At 47.8% G+C, this 20,003-nt stretch overlaps 1 protein-coding gene across 1 annotated transcript in view; it reads right to left on the reverse strand.

The window, feature by feature from the left end:
- Positions 1-20,003, reverse strand: part of TTC38 (tetratricopeptide repeat domain 38) — a 620,299-nt gene that overhangs the window by 346,590 nt on the left and 253,706 nt on the right. Inside the window, exon 5 of the mRNA XM_078673810.1 lies at positions 9,151-9,324. Within this exon, the coding sequence (XP_078529936.1) occupies positions 9,151-9,324 (174 nt within the window). The remainder of the gene's footprint in view (positions 1-9,150; positions 9,325-20,003) is intronic.

Here is a 20,003-nt window from a genome sequence, read left to right on the forward strand (position 1 = left end):
TTTTAGGCCGCAAAACATGTCGACCGAAGAGATACTGAGGCCCATTATTGCCTAGTCAGTAACACACAACCTACAGGTTTTTAAAGCAGTCAGGGGAACCCAAGGATTAATTAAGATAACTTCATTTTGGTATCCCCTAGCCAGTTTTAATCAAATCATTCACTCACTCACCGTTTCTTACGAACCCTCAATCTCACACCCTCACTCATCATATGGCGTTCTCAAAAGATCTCCACTAAAGCGACACTTCGGGGGACTCGTAGGGCATTGCAGTGCCGGCCCGACGAGGAGCAACGCCCGATGATGAAGCATGACATCCCTTGGGATGTGTGAGGGCAACAAGAGACAAGACTTGGGCTTGCCTCTATTCTTTGGGGTTTATACCTAGTCCTTTCTGTTCCTTTTTCTAGTTCTTTTTCTCTGTGGACAACTATTGTGCCCACACTGGAACAGATGGTTTGAAACAGCAACCACTGCCAGCACTTCAGTGAAAACACACAGATCAGTCGTCAGCCAAAATTGCAAGACCTTGAACTGATACTGCTGAGATCCCAAGATGATTCTCAGGTAATATCTGCAGGAGGGAAGAATTGAAAGTTGAAAATAGGTGACTGGGTATCCAGGGATGGTAAGAAATCCCCATATATGGGACCAGTAAGACTTGGCTCAAGGAAAGCATCTTTAACTCGTCTTGCTGAAAGAATATGTTTAGAAAGCAGAGATACAGGATGGGCCTCAGACCTCCATTTTCTTGTGAAAGGAGTAGAATCCAAAGCGCCTTTTTTCCAGAGGCACCACCTCTATGTCCCCTTTGTCCAGCAGAGCAAAGAATATTGCCTCCAAAATTAAGGAATGTGTCAGACAGCACATCCTGGAAGAAGATGGGGAACCAGAGTGAGGAACAGAAAGGGTAGGGTGTAGCCAAAGTATATCAACTTGATGACCCCGCAATCAGTTGCCATGGTCTTCCGATCTGTAAGAAACTTAGAGACACCCCGCTACCTGAATATGGTGGTGTAAAAAAAGAAGAGAGGGGGAGATAGTAAGGTTTTCAGGCAGCATACCTGACACAGAATGGGAGAGACTGGATCTGCTGTTGCTCATGTTGGCATTCACTAGATTCATCCCTTCATTGAAAGGTGAAGGCCATATGGTGGGATGTCTGCAATGGCTGAGAGGGTTGTTTCTGTATCACTCTGGAATTGGCTTGAAATGTTCTATACTGTTTATGGAACTGTCTCATTAAGGAAGCTAGGAACAGTGAGTGAGCTGTAGCTCTATCTTCTTGATGCATTCATGTGAGGAGTCATTCTTCTCTAAGGTCAGCTGGTAGCCAACAACAGCTGGATATCTTCAGAAAAATGCATCCAAGCATCACAACACAGCATAACAACTAAGCCCGTGAATCATGTGGCGCTATTCATTGAGTTCAGACTGCACTTCAGAGTCTGCTTGGAGGCATCTATGCTGTCATTGACCAAATTGGTAAACATGTTTTTAAAATGGCTTGCAGGGACATAACTGTTTGTTTGCCAATTACCAGAGCACATGGTCATATCAGCTGAGCAGGCAGATGGCGTTCAAAGTGCAGTGCGGAAGAGAGCTCAGAGACGCAAAGACTTTTCAGTCTATAGAATTAAGTTATCAACTCCCTATGTGTGGAAAAAGCATTCCTGCTTAGCTGTGAGGAAGAAGCATGGAATATCAGAGTTTTAAGTGAAGCGTAGGAGGACGAATAGTGTGGGTCACCTTGGGGCAGGCCTATGGCATCTAGCAAATTTGTCTGTGGACCGATGGGCATGAAAAGGGTTTCTCAATGGGTAGGACGATTTCCTCAAGAAAGAAGAGGACTTCTTCATATGGCACTTTTGTTTTTTGAGTGTAAGATCATGTCGGAGATTGTTACCTGCCAAAGAACTTGCGTGAAGGCGAGTATGATCGCGCATGCGTATCCTCGCAGGTTTTTGCCATCAGCTTGTCCTCACACTCCACAAAGGCCTTCAGAGCACCGAAGCACAAAAGTCATAGGTCACTGCCATCTGTTAGGAGTGTAAATATCATAAGCAGATGTGATGTGGCTCCAATAATGACATGATCTTGCAGCATCTATAAAAGGGTTTAAAACCTAGATTCTTTGGAGGAAAGATTTAACAATTCCCTATCAAAACGCTGAGGAATTTGTCAGTGAAGCAGCTAAAGAGCTTTGAACCCTCGTCGATGAGATGCAAATAAAAAATTAACTGAAGCCAGCATGCCAGTTTGCACTTAATATATTCCGATGTCGATATGCCAAGCATGCTGAAAGCTAAAGCCACATGGTGCCACCAGGGCGCGATCAAGAGCCATTGTGGACGAAAGGTTTTCCAGACTAGTCAGAGGCCTTGAATTAAATTCATAAGGTGAGAAATCTGCAGCATAATGCATTCATCAGAATGATATCAGATTTGAGACCAAATAACTTACATACCAGAATAACCCCACACAGGCAGGAGGGGAGGAATTTTTTTGGGACAGATAGTGCATCGGGCTTGCCTTTTTTTGCTTACTTGTTGGCATATGTTTTATATCTATGTCAGTTGAGACAAGCCTAATATGCATATATTTGTTCAATTTGCTTTTATGTTGTGTAAATACTTGAAATGCGAAGTAAGATTTGGAAATAATGGATAAAAAGCTATGGAGAATAGCTGTATGTGATCTTCACATGACTATTACACAGTGATAACTAATTGCCAACAGATTCAGAAAAAGGAAAATGCTACTTACCAGTATGCATCTGTTCTTGGCATGTAGGGCTGCTGACATTCATATCTTTGCATAGATCGCCGCCTCGTGTTGGGTCCGGATGATTGCACTTTGTTGTCTTGGAAGTGTCTTCGAAGTATCAAAAGATAGGCGACTCCTCCCCTGGACCACAGTGCGCATGGGCATCCACTCCATCCTCAGATTGTTTTTCGCCATTGTGGCAAAGATGGAGTATAGTAGAGTAAAGATGGCCATGCAAAGAAAACCCTGCAGCTGCGACAGGCCCCGGGGAGGAGGGTGGGTGATATGAATGTCAGCAGCCCTACATGCCAAGAACAGATGCATACTGGTAAGTAGCATTTTCCGTTCGAGGCATGTGGGCTGCTGAATTCATATCTTTGCATAGACTGTATAGCAGTACCTCCTCTAGCGGTGGACGCCTGTCCCAGCTGCAGCAGTTTGAAAAAGAGTTTTGAGGACAGCTTGGCCTACAGCAGCTTGCTGCTTTGCTTGCACATCTACACAATAGTGTTTGGTGAAAGTGTGTATTGTAGTTTATGTGGCTGCCTTACAGATGTCCTCTAGTGGGATGTTTCCCAGGAAAGCCATGGATGCCCTCATTTTGCGCGTGGAGTGTGCTCTTGGGGGTACTGTTAGAGTGCGTTTAGCTTTTTGGTAGCATATTTGAATGCATTTAACTATCCATCTAGCTATTCCTGATTTAGAGATGGGGTTACCGTTATGTTGTGGTGAGAAAGCAACAAACAGTTGCTGTGTCTTTCTGAATGGTTTAGTTCTGTCAATGTAATATAACAGCGCTCTTCTTACATCTAGTGTGTGTAAGGCTCTTTCAGCTACTAACTGCTGGTTTTGGAAGAAAACGGGCAGTTCAATGGACTGATTGATATGGAAAGTGGAGAGGACCTTTGGCATGAATTTAGGGTTAGTACTTAGAACCACCTATCTGCATGTAAGGTTCCTGAATAGTTAAAGCCTGTAACTCACTTACTCGTCTGAGTGAAGTGATGGCAATTAAAAAAGCCAACTTCCATGTTAGAAATTGCAGTTCACATGAGTGTAGTGGTTCAAAAGGAGGTCCCATAAGTCTGGTAAGTACTATATTTAAATTCCAGACCAGTGAAGGAGGGTGTTTGGGAGGGATTATCCGTTTGAGCCCTTCCATGAAAGCATTGAATTCTGGAACTCTGAACAGAGACAGGTGTTGTCTGTTTTAGGGGTAAGCTGCTATAGCTGCAAGATGAAGTCTAATTGAAGAGTATGCTAGATTGCATCTTTGAAGATGTAACAGGTAACAGATAATGTTTTGTATTGAAGCGTCTAATGGATTGATTTGGTTATTGTTGCCATAAATTACAAATCTCTTCCATTTGGCTGCATAGCATGCTCTAGTGGTTGGGTGTCTTGCCTCTTTGATAATGTTCATGCAGTCAGGAGGCAGATTGAGATATCCAAATTCTAAGACTTCAGGAGCCAGATTGCTAGGTTCAGTTGATTGGGATCTGGGTGCCTGATTTCTCCATGGTTCTGAGTTAGGAGATGTAGCGATAGGTGCAGTCTTTGGTGTGGAACCACTGAGAGTTCTAGGAATGTTGTGTAGTGTACCATGGTTGTCTGGCCCATGTTGGAGCAACCAGGATCAGTGTCAGAGACTGCTGACGTAGTTTGCCTGCCACTAGCGGAATCAGTGGGGCTGGTGGAAAAGCGTACGCAAATCTGCCTGACCAGTTCATCCAGATCGCATTGCCCTGTGACAATGGATGTGGGAACCTGGCGGCAAAGTACCGGCATTTTGAGTTTTCGTTTGTGGCAAACAGATCTATCTCTGGATGCCCCCATTCTTGGAAGAATGGTCGGAGAACTTGAGGGTGAATCTCCCATTCGTGTATCTGTTGGCTGTGTCTGCTTAACAGATCCGCTATTTGATTGTCTTTCCCTGGCAGGTGTTCTGCTAGAAGAAAGATGTTCTTTGGAATTGCCCACCTCCATATGCTCTGCGCTAGGTAAGAAAGCTGTAGAGAGTGAGTCCCTCCCTGTTTTTGGATGTAATACATGGCTGTCATGTTGTCTGTCCGGATCAACACCGCTTTGTTGTTCCGTATGTGGTTTTGGAACGCTTTCAGTGCCAGAAAAACTGCTAGCAACTCTAATTGGTTGATATGCAGTGTATTTTGCTTGGCTGTCCAGAGTCCCTGGACTGTGTATTGATGTAGGTGGGTCCCCATCCTGTTAGTGATGAGTCTGCTGTCAATACTACTTGTGGAACTGGCTCTTGGAACAGTCGCCCCTTGGAAAGGTTTTGTGGATTCCACCACTGCAGAGAGCTGTATGCGCGACTGTCTACCAACACTAGGTCTTTTAGTTGTCCTTGAGCCTGGTTGCACTGCCTTGCTAGGCATTCTTGTAATGGACACATTTGAAGTCTGGCATGGGGGACGATGAATATGCAGGAGGCCATCATGCCTATGAGTTGCATGAACACTCGAGCTGGTAAGGAGTGTTGTGGCTGAAACCTTTGGATTAGTGTCTGCATGTTGGCTATCCTGACTGGATTGGGATATGCCTTTGCTACTGGTGTATCTATTGTAGCTCCCAGATATTGTTGTATGTGGGAGGGCTGCAGATGAGATTTTGGGTAATTTATTGAGAAACCCAGACTGTGTAGCAGCTGGAGGGTTTGAGACGTATGACTTGCACATTGGACATCTGACTTGGCTTTTATGAGCCAATCGTCGAGATAGGGAAACACGTGGATGTGTTGCCGCCTAAGGTGTGCTGCCACTACAGCTAGGCACTTCGTGAACACCCTTGGAGCTGTAGTTACTCCAAAGGGGAGACCTTTGAATTGATAGTGTTGTTCCTGTATTGCGAACCTGAGATATTTCCTGTGAGCTGGGTGTATAGGAATGTGGAAGTATGCGTCTTTGAGGTCTAATGTGGCAAGGAAATCGCCCTGCTGAAGCAGTGGGAGAACTTGTAAGGTTATCATATGGAAGTGCTTTGATAGTAATTATTGGTTCAGAGGTCTGAGGTCCACAATGGGTCTGAGCGACCCGTCCTTTTTGGGGATTAGGAAGTATAGAGAATATACTCCTGTTCCTTGGTGTTGAAAAGGGACTGGCTCTATGGCGCCTTTTGTAGCATGGATTGGACCTCTTGCTGTAACAGTGTTATGTGCTCTATGGACACGGGCCGGTTTTTGGGTGGTATGTTGGGTGGAGTAGAAGTGAGTTCCAGGCAATAACCATACTGGATAATTTGTCTCACCCACCTGTCTGTGATAATTGCGTTCCAGACAGGTAGGAACTGATTGATTCTGCCTCCGACAGGTGTTGTGTGTTCTGGAGGGAGTGTGGTGAAGTCACTGTTTGGTGGCAGTGGAGGCTCTGGTGTTATTGCCTCCACGTCCTCTGCCCTTATTATTGTTTCCTCTGTAACCTCCTCTATTGGAGCCTTTGTTAAAAGTACCCTGGGTATTTGACTTGAAGGTGGAGGAGGTTTGCGAAGTGCTGCCCCTTCCTGCACCTCTATATGAGGAGTGACGAAAGGAGCCCCGGTGTTGTTGGAACTGAAGTGCCCCCATTGACTTGACAGTTTCAGTGTCTTTTTTCATTTTATCTAAAATGGTGTCAACTGCAGTGCAAAACAGCAAATATTGGTTTACTGGTGGATTGCACCTCGCCCTTAAATCCAGATATGCGTAACCATGCATGTCTGCGTAGTAGAACGCTGGTGTTGATAGACCTGGCAGAAGTATCGGCTGCGTCTAGCGCGCATTTGATGGAGGCGTTTGTTACGAATTTGCCTTCCTGAATGAGGTCGTTGGCCTGCGCTTTAAAGGGTTCTGGTAAATGTTGCATTAGAGTCTCCAGTTGGTCGTAGTGTGCTCTATCATATCTCGCTAATAAGGCCTGTGTATTAGCGATTCTCCAAGAGTTAGCAGCTTGTGAAGCTACTCTTTTTCCTGATGCCTCTAAAATCTTTGATTCTTTATCAGGAGAGGGGGCGTCTCCTGTTGTTTGCGAATTGGCTCGTTTACGAGCGTTTGCGACGACTAAAGAATCTAAAGGCAACTGTTGTTTTATATAAGTAGGGTCTGCTGGTGATGCCTTATATGTTTTCTCTATTCTTGGATTGAGCACTCTTGCCCTAGTAGGATCCTTAAAGATATCTGGCGCGTGCTTGAGGAGCATTGGAAGAGTTCTGACATTTTTCTCAGAAGTGGGGAAGGTGTCGAACAAGAAATCTTCCTCTATAGGGTCAGTGTGCATATCTACCTTGTGATATTTAGCTGCCCTATCTATAAGCTGGTTAAACATGATTGTGTCATCTGTAGGTGACGGTTTTGTTGGGTATGAGGAAGTATCTGGGATGGGCTGATGCTCGTCATCATCCTGGTCAACCCACGTGTTATCTTGTTGATCAGGATCCCCAGTGTCATCATAATTGTATTGAGGATCCTCCCCCATGTACTCTCGCTCATTGTGATCAGAGTGTGTGGGAGAGAAAGGAACGAAAGGCATATCAGGCAGAAAAAGAGGAGGAGTGAAAGGCCTTGAGGGGGAGGTGCCAAAGTCTTTTTTCTTTGGAGGAACTGGAGAAGGAGTGTCTTGTGGTAAAGGCCTCTTCTTTCTGTGGTAGACTATGACGTGTCCTGTATCTGGATCGATATATAATTTAGCCTGCTCCTCGGACACTGGATGTGGGTGGAGTGGTTCTTCCTCGACAGTCCGTGGCTTTGGCGTCGAGGGTTTAGGTTTATGAACCTTTTTTGAAGTCTGTGGTTCGGTGCTTTTTGGTGTCGGCGCTTTATTGGGCTCGACAGCTGAATGAGGTCCGATAACTTTTTTCGGTTCGACTCGTTCTTTGTCTTTGTGTTTTCGGCAGCCTTTTTAGGTCCGCCTGTATCAGTTGGATAGACGACCTTTTTCGGTTGGACGATTTTCTTCGGTTCCGATGTCTTCGGCTCCGATGGTTTTTTCGCCTCGACTGCTAAGCCTTTTGGTGCTGAGTGTTTTTGCGGCGTGACGCTCTTTGGTGCCGAGGGTTTCGGTGCAGATGGTTTGTCGGCGTCTATAGCTTTCTTAGGCTGTACACCCTTTGGATCGACTACCTTACTTTTTGGGTCGATGATCTTTGGTCGGGCCGCCTCTTTTGGTTGTGCGCCCTTCGGGTCTACCATTTTTTTTATTTCGATGACCTTTGGCTGGAGAACTCTTTTTGGCTCGATGACTCTCTTCGGGCCTAGGCCGCCTGGAGGCGCTTGTTTGTGCTTCGGAGCCGGGCCGAGAGGTGGGGTCTCCGAAGGAATGTCTCGATCTTGGCTAAGGCCTTTCGGCGATGCTTCGACCGGAGCCTTCTTTTTAGAGCTGGGTGGAGTGGGGGGCTGGGTACTCACAGTTTTTTGCCCCGGCGTGATCTGGTGATCGGAGTCCGATTGGTCCTCAACGGTGACTATCTCGAGATCGGAGCCGGCCGCTTCGGGAAGCTCTTGGTCGTCCTCGAAGATATTCTCCAGTTCCGGTGCCGACTTCTGCATCTCTTGCCTGGCAGCCTGTCTATTCCGGATCGTTTTCTTGGATCGAAATTGGGCACACGCCGGGCAATCCTCTTCTTTGTGTTCAGGTGACAAACACTTGTTGCATACTGTGTGTTTGTCAGTATGTGGGTACTTTGAGTGGCATTGTGGGCACCTTTTAAAAGGACTCCTTTCCATCGACGGAAGTCGCACGTGGCATCGATAAGGCCCAACAGCCCGCGTCGACGACCGGATCAAGATGGAAATCTGGATAGAGTCGAGGGGTACCGAGCGAAAACAATACCGTCGAGTTTGAAGGCCTTTTGGCCTTAAGGAGTAGTTAGTTTCGATTCCGAGCTGGAGTATAGGAAATAACATCCGAACCCAATGGCGGAAAAAAAACAATTGGAGGATGGAGTGGATGCCCATGAGCACTGTGGTCCAGGGGAGGAGTCACCTATCTCGTGATACTTCGAAGACTCTTCCAAGACAATAAAGTGCAATCATCTGGACCCAACACTAGGCGGTGATCTATGCAAAGATATGAATTCGGCAGCCCACATGCCTCGAACATGTATATTTGGTATCCTGGCACCACTCACAGTATTTAAGGATGTTATTTACAGTTGGGCAGCAATGACAAATACTCCGATTTTTGGAGGAAGTGCTAATTCTGGAGAAGAAGCAGCTGGTGGAATTTTCTCTTTCATACTGCCCCTATAGTTGACTAAACTCTGCCAGCAGGTTCTCGTTCAGAAGTCTGAGCTGCTTCTGTTACCATCGAACTCTAAATCAAAACCCAATTCAATTGGTTGTGAATAAAATAATATGGAGTATAACCTAGATTCCTTCCTAAAACAATCCCTTACCTACTAAAAGGGATATTCAAGCTCCAGTAAGGCAGAACCCGTGCCACAGAATCTCTCATCTGAATACTCGTTCCAAGGTAAAAGTAAGTGTCATGAGCAAACTTCAGAGCCAGCAGATCTGTTGGGTGCTCTTGAAGGATCTTGTCCCAAAGAACAGCAGCTCTGGGTAAGCACCTAGAAAGGAAAAAAAGAACATTCGAGAATTACTGCAGGTAAGACTCATTGTAAATTGGGCTCAACCTGAAAATCCAGCAGATCACAGCTTACACTATACATTTTGAAACACATATAATTTAAGTAGAAATCAATAAGCTACTTCTTGTACTTATAATGATCAAGAAACAATGACAGAAATCTGCACCTTAACCCTATGACCTCCCTTGAGTAACTTTGTTCAAAGAATATCTTTTGCTATGCAGAGCAGAGTCACAAACCTGTCTCCAATGTCCTTTGCATTCCTTCGATCTGAAACTTTGATTTAACATGCCTTAAGAGGTTGTGTTTAGATTTGGCGTCTCTGAGTTTGATTCCAGATAAGACTTTAACCTCCACCAGAAAAACACCCTTTTTCCCCAGTACATATTGTGGTTATAAATGTATCCTGTTCTAAGGGACTGGCAATGGGATAAGAGGTTCATGGAAGGAATATGCAAAGTTCAGGCCTGGAGACTCGGGATCTGTTTCAATTGTAATATTTGTCCTGTAATAGTGCCCATTCCAAGAGTATACATTCTGGCTGAAATGTGATGCACAGAACACCACACCCAAACAAATATTTTGTAATAGCGAAAAAGTAATGTTAATTTCTATTGAAAACCTAGAGGGAATACTTTAAATGATTGTGGGCCACAGCCCTCCACCAAAAGAAATATACAGGTGCTTTTTAGTACTTCTCATACAAATGAAACAAAGAAATACCCAATTAATAATACAAAGGAACAAATGATAAATCCTCATAAAGCAAATACAGTATATATGTGGGACATGTGGACCTAAAATCAAATGTATTCTATAACTGCTATTTTGATCACATTATATACTGTTGAAGTAATCCCTGCCGTACATTATAAGAATATTGCAGGGCGTGTGTGTGTGTGTGGGAGGGGTGGGGGGGTTCAGCAACAGGGAGCTGGGCAGTTGGGGGGCCAGGAACAGGGAGAGTGGCTGGTGGGGGGCCAGCAACAGAGAGCGGGGCAGAGGGGGGTCCAGCAACAGGAAGCGGGCAGGTGGGGGGGGGGTGGGCAGCGGCAGGGAGCAGGACCGGTGGGGGGATTCAGCAACAGTGAGCGGGGCAGGTGGGGAGCCAGCGACAGGGAGCTGGGAAGGTGGGGAGCCAGCGACAGAGAGCGGGGAAGGTGGGGAGCCAGCGACAGAGAGCATGGCAGTGGGGAGCCAGCGACAGGGAGCGGGGCGCAGGTGGGGGGCCAGCGACCGGGGCCAGCGACGCAGAGCGGGTGGGGGGCCAGCAACAGGGAGCAGGGTGGGGGGAGCCAACAACAGGGAGCACCAGTAACAGGGAGCGGGCGGTGGGGGGGCCAGCAACAGGGAGTGGGTGGGTGGAGAGCAGGTGGGGGGCAGCAACTGGGAGCTTTCGGGTAGGGGGGCCAGCAACAGGGAGCAGGGTGGGTTGAGGTTCCAGCAACAGGGAGCAGGGAGGGTGGGGGCCAGCAACAGGGAGCACCCAGCAACAGGGAGCACCCAGCAACAGGGTTCAGGGCAGGTGGTGGGGCTAGCAACAGGGAGCTGCGGGGTGGGGGGGCCAGCAACAGGAAGCATTCAGCTACAGGGAGCGGGCCAGCAACATGTAGAGGGGCGGGTTGGGCACACCAGCAACAGGGAGCAGCATGGGTGGGGGGAGCCAAAAACAGGTAGCTGGGCGGATGGGTCACACCAGCAACAGCGAGCGGGGCGGGTGACCTATTACTATCAATTTTGTTTGAGATATGTATTTGGTATGAAATAAATTTCTTCCGTTCCATGGCGTCAGTCAGCTCCACAAGATCGCGTCAGCATAGTCCACGTCACCTGTACAGGCATCATCTCAACACGCTGATGTCAGCTACTTTTCACGAATTTCCATGCCAAGAGCTCAGAGCCATGAAGTACAATGGCAGTGGTATGTCCAAACTAGGGCCCTGAAATGGATCAGCCCTGACCAGAAAGATGATCAATAGACCTTACTGTACTATATTTTGCAAATGTTTTTCACTGACAGGTGTACATGGACTTGGTAGAGGGACGCCTGGGTGCCCAAATAACATTACAGACTTTGGGTGGAAGGATGAATGGCGTCAACTACCACCGCTCAATCTTCAGGCAAGAAGGCCTAGAGGTGACAGAATCAGGTGGAGGACCCTTCTCTGCTGCTGCAACAGAAGATCCTCCCTGAAGATATATGCTCAGTTGAAGCTGCTCGGGATACCAGACTCTCCGTGCTGGTTCCAGAGCCACAAGAATGACTTGGACCCAGTCGCTCCACATTTTCCTGAGCTATCTGGATAAGAGGTATTGGCGAAAGGGCGCACAAGAGGCCTGAGCGCCACTCGAAACTAAAAGCGTCGTAGAGCGCATGCTGCCTTGGAAACTCCAGGGCACAAAACCTGCTGCTGTTGCACATTCTTGGTGGAGGGGAACAAATCTAGCCAAGGCTCTCCCCACTCATGAAAGAAATCATGCAACACCTCTGGATTGAGATGCCATTCAAGATACGCTAGGCATCAAGGGCTGAGTTTGTCTGCCCTCAGGAAACCTGCCAGGTTTTGAACCACCAGGGATATGCCCTAATGTCTAGAGACGCAGGGTCTCTTGGCAAAAGGTCCATGACCCCACCCTGCCCTGTGTGTTGCAGTACCACATGGTGGTGGTTTTATCCGTGGAACACCTGACCCAGCTTCCCCTTGATGGAAAGCTTTCAATGGCAAGCGAATTGCTCAGATCTCCAGCAAGATGATGTGGGGTCCGAATTCTGCCTGAGACGATAGTCCTCTGATCTCCACACCTCCCAGATGGACACCCCATCCCGGGAGTGACAACTCTGTGAATACTGTGTGAACTGGTTGGGAAAGGGATCTGCCTCTGACCCAAATTTGGTTGTTCAAACACCACTGCAGGTCCTGTGCAGTTCCCTCTGAGATCTGAACCATGTCGGAGAGATTCCCCTGATGCTGTTCCCACTAGAACTTCAGGTCCCACGGCAGAGCTCGTAAATGCCATCTGGCATGTTTAACTAGCAGGTTGCAGGAGCCCATGAGGCCCACTAGCCTCAGACTCATTCTTACTGAAATCCTGGATGGAGGCTGAAACATCGGCATCATAGCTTGAATATACTGGACTCACTGCTCTCGAGAATAGGCCCGAAACTGCACTGTGTCCAGAACATCTCCGATGAAGGGGAGCATCTGAGAGGGAGTCAGGTGTGACTTTGGCCCGTTGATGGTGAATCCCAACGAAAGTAGAAGATTTGCTGTAGATTGGAGGTGGGCGAGGACAGTCTATGGTGAGGTCGCCTTCAACAGTCAGTTGTCACAAAAAGGGAAGACTGGCACCCGTGATCTGCGCAGATGAGCTGCAACCACCACCATCCCCTTCGTGAATTGCCGAGGGGCGCTTGCAAGGCCAAGGGGGAACACTTTAAACTGAAAGTACTCGTGGCCTACCATGAACTGAGGGTAATGAGAACGGCAGGCAGGATGTGAATGAGAAAATAGGTATCCTGCAAGTCCAAAGCTACCATCCAGTCTCCAGGGTCTAGGGCAGACAATGCTTAATTTGTGCCGGAGCTTTCCGGTGCTTAGCACCGGAACTTAATTAGCAGGGCCGAGTCTACACACATTTTGTGCATGTAATTGATTTTAAAGTCATTATTTACCTCACTACGGCACTTGGCAGTGGCATTGTCTGGCGCTGGCGGCCCAGCGGCCGCTGCTTAGTGTTGTAGGCCGCCCAGTGGGTGTGGGGTGCGAGGGACACTGAGCAGGGCTGGATTTGGGCTTCTGTGGAGGTTGGGGCTATGTGCAGCATCAGGCACACATTTTTTCTGAATGCGCGCGCATTCGCTGCTCTGCCACGCCCCGGCATACCCACAAGGCCGCACCTCACCCACCGCCGAGTCTCGTGGTTCAACGGCCCCTAGCAGCAAGTGCGGACGGACGATGTTGTTGAGGTCTGGAGTAGCCGCTGCCACCAGTGAGTACTGCTACTGGCCAGTAACAGCTCCGCGTTTCACTGATTGACTCTGAAGGGAGTGTGCGCGTTATTCCATAGACATATTGACTCTGCCTTGGGTACTCGAAGTAGCACACATCAAGAGGGCCAATTATCTGCTGATGGCGGACATATTACCAGCGCCCAGACAGCGGCAGAGCAGGACTTCCGGGAAGCCTTTCACTCGGAATGAGTGGCGGCCAAGTGACATCCAATGTCCATCTTCCTTCCTAAACAAGGACTTCACTGACGTGAGACATGCTCTGCTAGTACTGACTCCCACAGACTGAAACAATTTTATTGCTTTCGCTGTTGCATTCATGCGTTTACTGCAGGTTTGTTGCGTGCCGGTGTTGGAGGTGCCTTTTGGGAGCCAGTGTGGTAGGTGCACGCTTCTTTCTCTGATGTGCCACTATTGCTCCGGACTGCCCAGGCCTGACAGCACCGTGGTTTTATTGTGGCGAAACTTTGCAAAGTCCTACGGTGTCCCACGAGGTCCAGCTTTCCTGGTCCTGCAGTGCAGGGTTCTCTGTTTGGGGGAAACTTTCCCTGGTAGTTTATCTCGCTCACCCAAACTGTCCTGACCTGAAGCAACCGGTCTCTTGAGCAAGACCCTGTAAAAATTACTTACTGTACTATCCATTCCGAACACTAGAAGTGGGGGGCCCTTCCCTGCCGGCTGCCATGCCCAACTCAAATAAATCTACCTATCCAGTAATTCCATTGGCCTGGGGCTCAATGTCCATGTGCTCCATCTTGGACTGTGGCGTAGTAAGGGGTGAGCATGAGTAACTGTGGCTGGCCTGGCCGACACAAAGAGTCTCTGTTGGGTGGTCTGGCATTGCGTGCATGCCACCCTCCACCACTCGGAATCCATCACACAAAACACACAGACCCTTAATCTTATAGCGTGGGGGGTGCATGCAGGGCAAATGCCTGCCTGCAGTTGCATTTCTCTGGGTTGCTTCATGTCAGGTGTGCAACGCCCATTGCCCCCCCCCCCCTACACCCCCTGTCGTGTGTGTCAGCCCAGCTGAGACCGCTTCCCGGGCACACACACAGCCGCACCGAGTACTTCACAGGTCTTTAAAAGACCATTTATTCGCTAACAAGGCTTTGTTGTGTTTTCACTCCATCTTAGAGCCCCAGCATTTCTACACTGCATATTGCTGGAAGAATCAGCCCTCCCCTCCTCAAAAATTTTTGTAGCCCGCCCTCGAAATCTTTCTCTAGTTGCGCAGTGCAAGTCAGTCTACTCTAACTTATTAGCACTAACGGCATTAATGAGGAGGACACACTCTGTCAGGGTGAATTTAAAGTCTGCATCTGCCTTTCAAGATTGTATAAAAGCAGGAAAGATTCCAGATGATTGGTATTGCTTGCTGACAACAGTGATGAGTATTATTAGAATAAGATTGTTTCATTATGTTATTTTGTAAGCAGGCTGCATGGCGATAATCTAGCTAACTCAGGACCCGTAGGAGCCTGGGTAAGGAGAGAGCCTCTTGGGATGGAAAAAACAGGAACCTGGTGTTCTTAAATTTACATATTGTGTACCGGTAAGGAAGGAGTTAAACCACTGTAGGCAATGGTAGATGTAGCCAAGGCAAACTGATTCCTGACTAACTGGACAGTGGTTGCCTGTCCACTGCAGCAAGGTCTGAATCATTGATTCTACTTTGGAGTAGTTTGTGATATGTGGGTTTGAAGCTGGTTTACTATTGCACTGTTAGCTACAGGAAGTTTACAGATCATTGTACAAGATTTACGTTCATGAATCACATCTTGAATACTCACTTCCTTAAAAACTCTGATAGGGTAACGTGCACTGAGATTGCCGAACAAAACGTAGGATGAAAGATACTGAAACTGCTTCCACCGCACGCAGCATTAAAAGCCCACTAGCAAGTAAACATGTCCAGCTGGAAAACCGTGTTCAAAGTAAGTATATCCTCCACAACATCATGAAATCGAAGCACATGGGGTCCTTTCTTGGGTTGGCACTTAATACCTTCAATGTAGATATTCGAGCGTTAGCAAATGGATTTCCTGACTTTTGGCAGATCCCACCGGGGCCTGAATCTTTTTTTCTACCGAATTTATATTTGGGTGGAGGCATACTTGAACCAGAGACCACCAAAGCTCCACAAAGGAGGAAGCCATGTGGGCTTAGGCTTATAAATGCCCTCCAGAAAGCCCACCCCGACCCAGAAGTTACTTTGGGGGGCATACCCATGGACATGCTGCCCCAACCACCCCCTGCTCACACCCAGATAAGAGATGCAGGGCAAGAAGAAAACATAAGGAGAGTTTGCGGGCCCGGGAATGCATCACTGAAGGCAACCGTGACTCCACTACATCATTTCCGGGGCGGTAGAGGGACAAAGTGGAGCCACATGGCAACATAACAGTGTGCCTCAGCAATGCTACAAATTTCTCTGGACCTATTGTGGTGCCCGGGGTATATTTTAATGTGAGGATTCTGCAGTTAGAGTATCCACCAGAAAGAGTGTCAATATTAATTTGTTCTTTCGGTGCACCGCTGATGCTTCTTTTTCCTAGGTTGTAATTTGTTTGTTTGATTTGTCTCAAAAGCATGCATTGATTGCCATTCGAAGATGTTTTTTGATGGCTAATGGGGTGCTTTTATTTGAGTGTGGTTAGATTTTTGTGATATATTCTTTTACATGGGAGGAGACGTCAGTGATGTGTTCAATGTTTTCCAGTGCATGGCTGAGGTGGTCCCCTAGAATTTTGTTAGGAGGTTTTTTCAGGATCTTCTTTTGACATTTTTGGATAGTGTGATATGGGTTCACTTGTTTTATATTGAAAGGGTAGAGGCGATGATAGGGCCGTTGACCTTGATGATCTGTGCAAAAGTTAGATGAAAGGGACTGTTAGATCTGGGGGTCTCTAGTTGGCAATGGTTATCACCTTCGTCCAAATAGGGACCCTTACTGCTAAGTCAGGACAAGGGGATTACTCTCCTTATTAACCCCTGATCACCCCCTTGTTAGCTTGGCACGAGCAGACAGGCTTATCTCAGAGGCAGTGTGTTAAGCATTTGTGAATATACACAGTAATACAGTGATAGCACTACAAATGGACACAACACAGGTTTTATAAAAATAGGTGTTCTTTATATAGACTTAAACACAAGACCACAAACGACAAAAATCCAAAATACTATACTAAAGGTTACTTAAAGGATTATAAAAGTCTCTTAGTTCAAGTTGTTGGTAAATGCGACAAAGTTCTCTACAAAGTTCTTGGATGCGGCACACAAAGTAAAGAAAAGGCTCGCAGAAGGGAAGATGCGTCGGTTCCGTGACCCGGGGGAACGGTTGCGTCCTTCCTCAATGCTTGCGCAGAGTAGGGGACTCGTTGTGAGCCTTACCGGTGCGGAGGTGATGCGTAGATTCTCGACCTGTTGCGGTGCGCAAGATGGCGCCCTTGATGCGGCGATGCGATGACGCCCTGGCAGCCTTGCGACGACTCTGTACTTTGGAGCCGCGACAGGCCCTGCGATGCGCTTCTCCGGTGATGCGATGACAGCTCTCTCGATGCGCCACGCTTCTCCAGCGATGCGACAGCAGACAGCTTCGATGAACAAATGCTTCCAGGGAGATGCGACAAACTCTCGCTTATCCGGCGTTGCGATGATTTCAGCTGCGGCGGCGACACGCTTCTTCTCGATGTGTCGCGCTTCCAGCTCCCAGCGGCACGCAAGTGACTGGAGTCAGAATTCCCAGCAAGGAAATCCAGGAGGGAGCTGGGGGTGAAGTCTTTTGGCCCTGAGACTTCATCAGACAAGCACAGTTCAAGCCCTTGGAGAATATTCTGTAGATGAAAGTCCTTACAAAGTTCCTTCCCCTTTCCCTTGGCAATGAAGTAACCACTGCAAGTCAACCCAGCAAACAGCACACTGGCAGAGGGGCAGTCCAAACTCCTGCAGCTTCCTTGGTTCTTATCCTTGGTAGAAAGATTTCTTGTTACAGAAGTGATCTAAAGTCTGTGGGACTGGGTCCCAATATTTTATACCCCAAAATCCTTTGTTCTCTGAAGGCAGAGAGGCCTCTGCCTGGTTCAAACCAGTTCATGAGCACTGTGTTTACATGACTCTTCTCTTCCTTTCACTGTGCAGGGCAGAAACATCAGACGCCCCACAGGAGGTGGAGCCAGCACAGGGGAGGGAAGATGCAGCTCTGGAGCACTCTGTTGACAGGATTCCCCTTCTCCTTTCACTGTGCAGAGACATCAGACAAGCCACAGGGGGTGGAGCCAGCATTGTGGAGGGAAGGCCCAGCCCTATTCAGGTCCCAGGTGCACTCTCCCCCTCCCATCTGGAGGTAGATCTCCCTATTCACCACTGGGCTGTCCCAGACTGTCTCCTGGAATTTCCCCAGCCCTGTCACACACAAACCCAGAAAAGGAATACACAAGTCAGCAGAGGCGGGCTCAAATGGTTAGGCAAGCAAATACCTACTTCCTATAAGTGGTATTTGCAAACACAGAATATTAAAATAAACTTTACTAAAATATGTATTTTATTCTTCTGAGTTCAGGCATACTAAACTCGAATTTCTACCATGTTCCCTGAGTCAGTTAGGATTGTAGGGATGTAATAATCTTCACTGCCCATTCTAGTCTATGAGAACAGGTAGCCTTCAATAGGGAAAAATCGAAAATGGCTGTAAGTCACTACTAGAACATGCTACATACAGCAGAGCATGTCCTACCTTATACTTACAATGCACCCTGTCCTTGTGCCTACCATAGGGGTGTCTAATAGGAAGCAAAGGGAAGGTTTAGGGACTGGCAAGTGAGTGCACTTGGCCAAGTCGACATGGTAGTCACAGACTACACACAGGCCTTGCAATGGCAGGCCTGAGACACACTTTACAAGCTGCTTCTGTGGGTGGCACAACCAGTGCTACAAGCCCACCAGCAGCATTTGCTCTACAAGCCCTGGGCACCCATGGTGCACTGTACTAGGGGCTGACAGTAGATCAAATAAGCCAATCATGGAATCAAATCGGTATATCAATTTAACATAGGGAGCACTTGCACTGTGGCACAGATTAGCAGTGGCAAAGGGCCCAAAACATACAACCAGCAAAAATAGGTCAAAACAGAGGAGGCAATCCGTCAAAAATGGCAGGGAGTCTCACGCCAATGAGGTCAGGTCTAACAGGGACAAGGATGACTAGTGTTTTTCTGGCTTTGTGGGAGGTGGGTGCTAGTGGGTCAATGAAAGTTGAATTTCTTCACATGAATATTGATGTTACAGGAACCCTTCTTGTTTTTCTTTTCCCTCTTAGTGCTGAAGTCACCATGGATGTTATTTTCTGTGGAGAGCATTTGGCTGTCCATGAGAAATATTAAATGAAGTGCTTTGAGAAATCAACTCTGTTTTCTAGGAGAACGTTAGATAATTTTGACGTATGTTCTTTTGGGTGGCAAGGATCTGAGGCTGATTTTGAATCCTTTGAAGAAAAATTAAAGGTTGTGGGCTTTTTGATAATGCGTTGTGCGTACGTGGGTGGAGCCAGTGGAGGGAGTGGGTGGAGCCAGCGAAAAGTAGGTGTGGCCTCCGACAAACACTTCAGCACCTGCACTTCATATTTTACAAATTAAGCACTGAGGGCAGACAAGACCTGAGCCAAAGTGAGCATTTTGAACTTTTCCTTTTTGAGGAAACCGTTGAGGGCTCGTAGATCTAGAATATGATGATGGCCCTTGTCTTTTTTTGGGACCAGAACATAGCGGAAATAGCAACCAGAGCCTACTTCGGGTGCCAGAACACTCTCTATGGCTGCCTTGGCCAAGAGAGTCCTGATTTCCTCCTGAAGCAAGTTCAGGTGGTCCTCCGTCAGCCGGTCGTAAGTTGGAGGCATGGTGGGAGGGGCAATCTCTTAGGGGAGGAAGTAGTCCTTTCGGACCATCTGAAGACCCCACTTGTCCGATGTGACATTTTGCCAGTGAAAGTTGATCCTGACATCAACTGGCCGCCCATGATCCTGAAGGGTCAGACTAGGAAGGTTTAGAGGCTGCAGGGTTGGACTGACTTGACCCCTGGCCATCCAACCCACGTGGTTGAAAGAAGCTATGTCCACACAGCGTAGAGGTTGCTGTACTTGTGCTGCCTTGTGGCTGGGATATGGCTGGTGCAGCTGAAAGCCCCTACCGTGACCACAGAAGGGGAGAAAAGCTGACGGGGACGGGTGGTCACTGTGAGGCCGAAGGACTTGGCCGTAGCCAATGAGTTTTTAAAGCTCTCCAGGGGCCATGTCTGCCTGGTCTCCTAAGAGATGGATGCCATCAAAGGGCATGTCCATAAGGGAAGCCTAGAAAAGCCAGAAGTTCTCAGCCAGACGTGGCGTCGAACAGACACCGTCGATGACATCACTCTGCCCAACAAGTCAGTGGTGTCAAGCCCACAGCGAATGGTGAACTATCTACTATCTACTATCAGATACTCCTTTGGAGAGAATGGCTTGTGCCTCTTCTTGGACCTGTGGCAGCCCTTGCACAACAGTCAAGGCCTTGTTGAAAGGCAGGAGGGGTTCTCAGAAGGAGACACCCGGCTGCAGGTTCTCTGTCAAGATGCTCGTCTTGACTTCCATCAAAGGGAAATTAAGGTCTAGGAC

The sequence above is a fragment of the Lissotriton helveticus genome, chromosome 1_1, assembly GCF_964261635.1.
Source record: "Lissotriton helveticus chromosome 1_1, aLisHel1.1, whole genome shotgun sequence".
Lineage (NCBI taxonomy): Eukaryota > Metazoa > Chordata > Amphibia > Caudata > Salamandridae > Lissotriton > Lissotriton helveticus.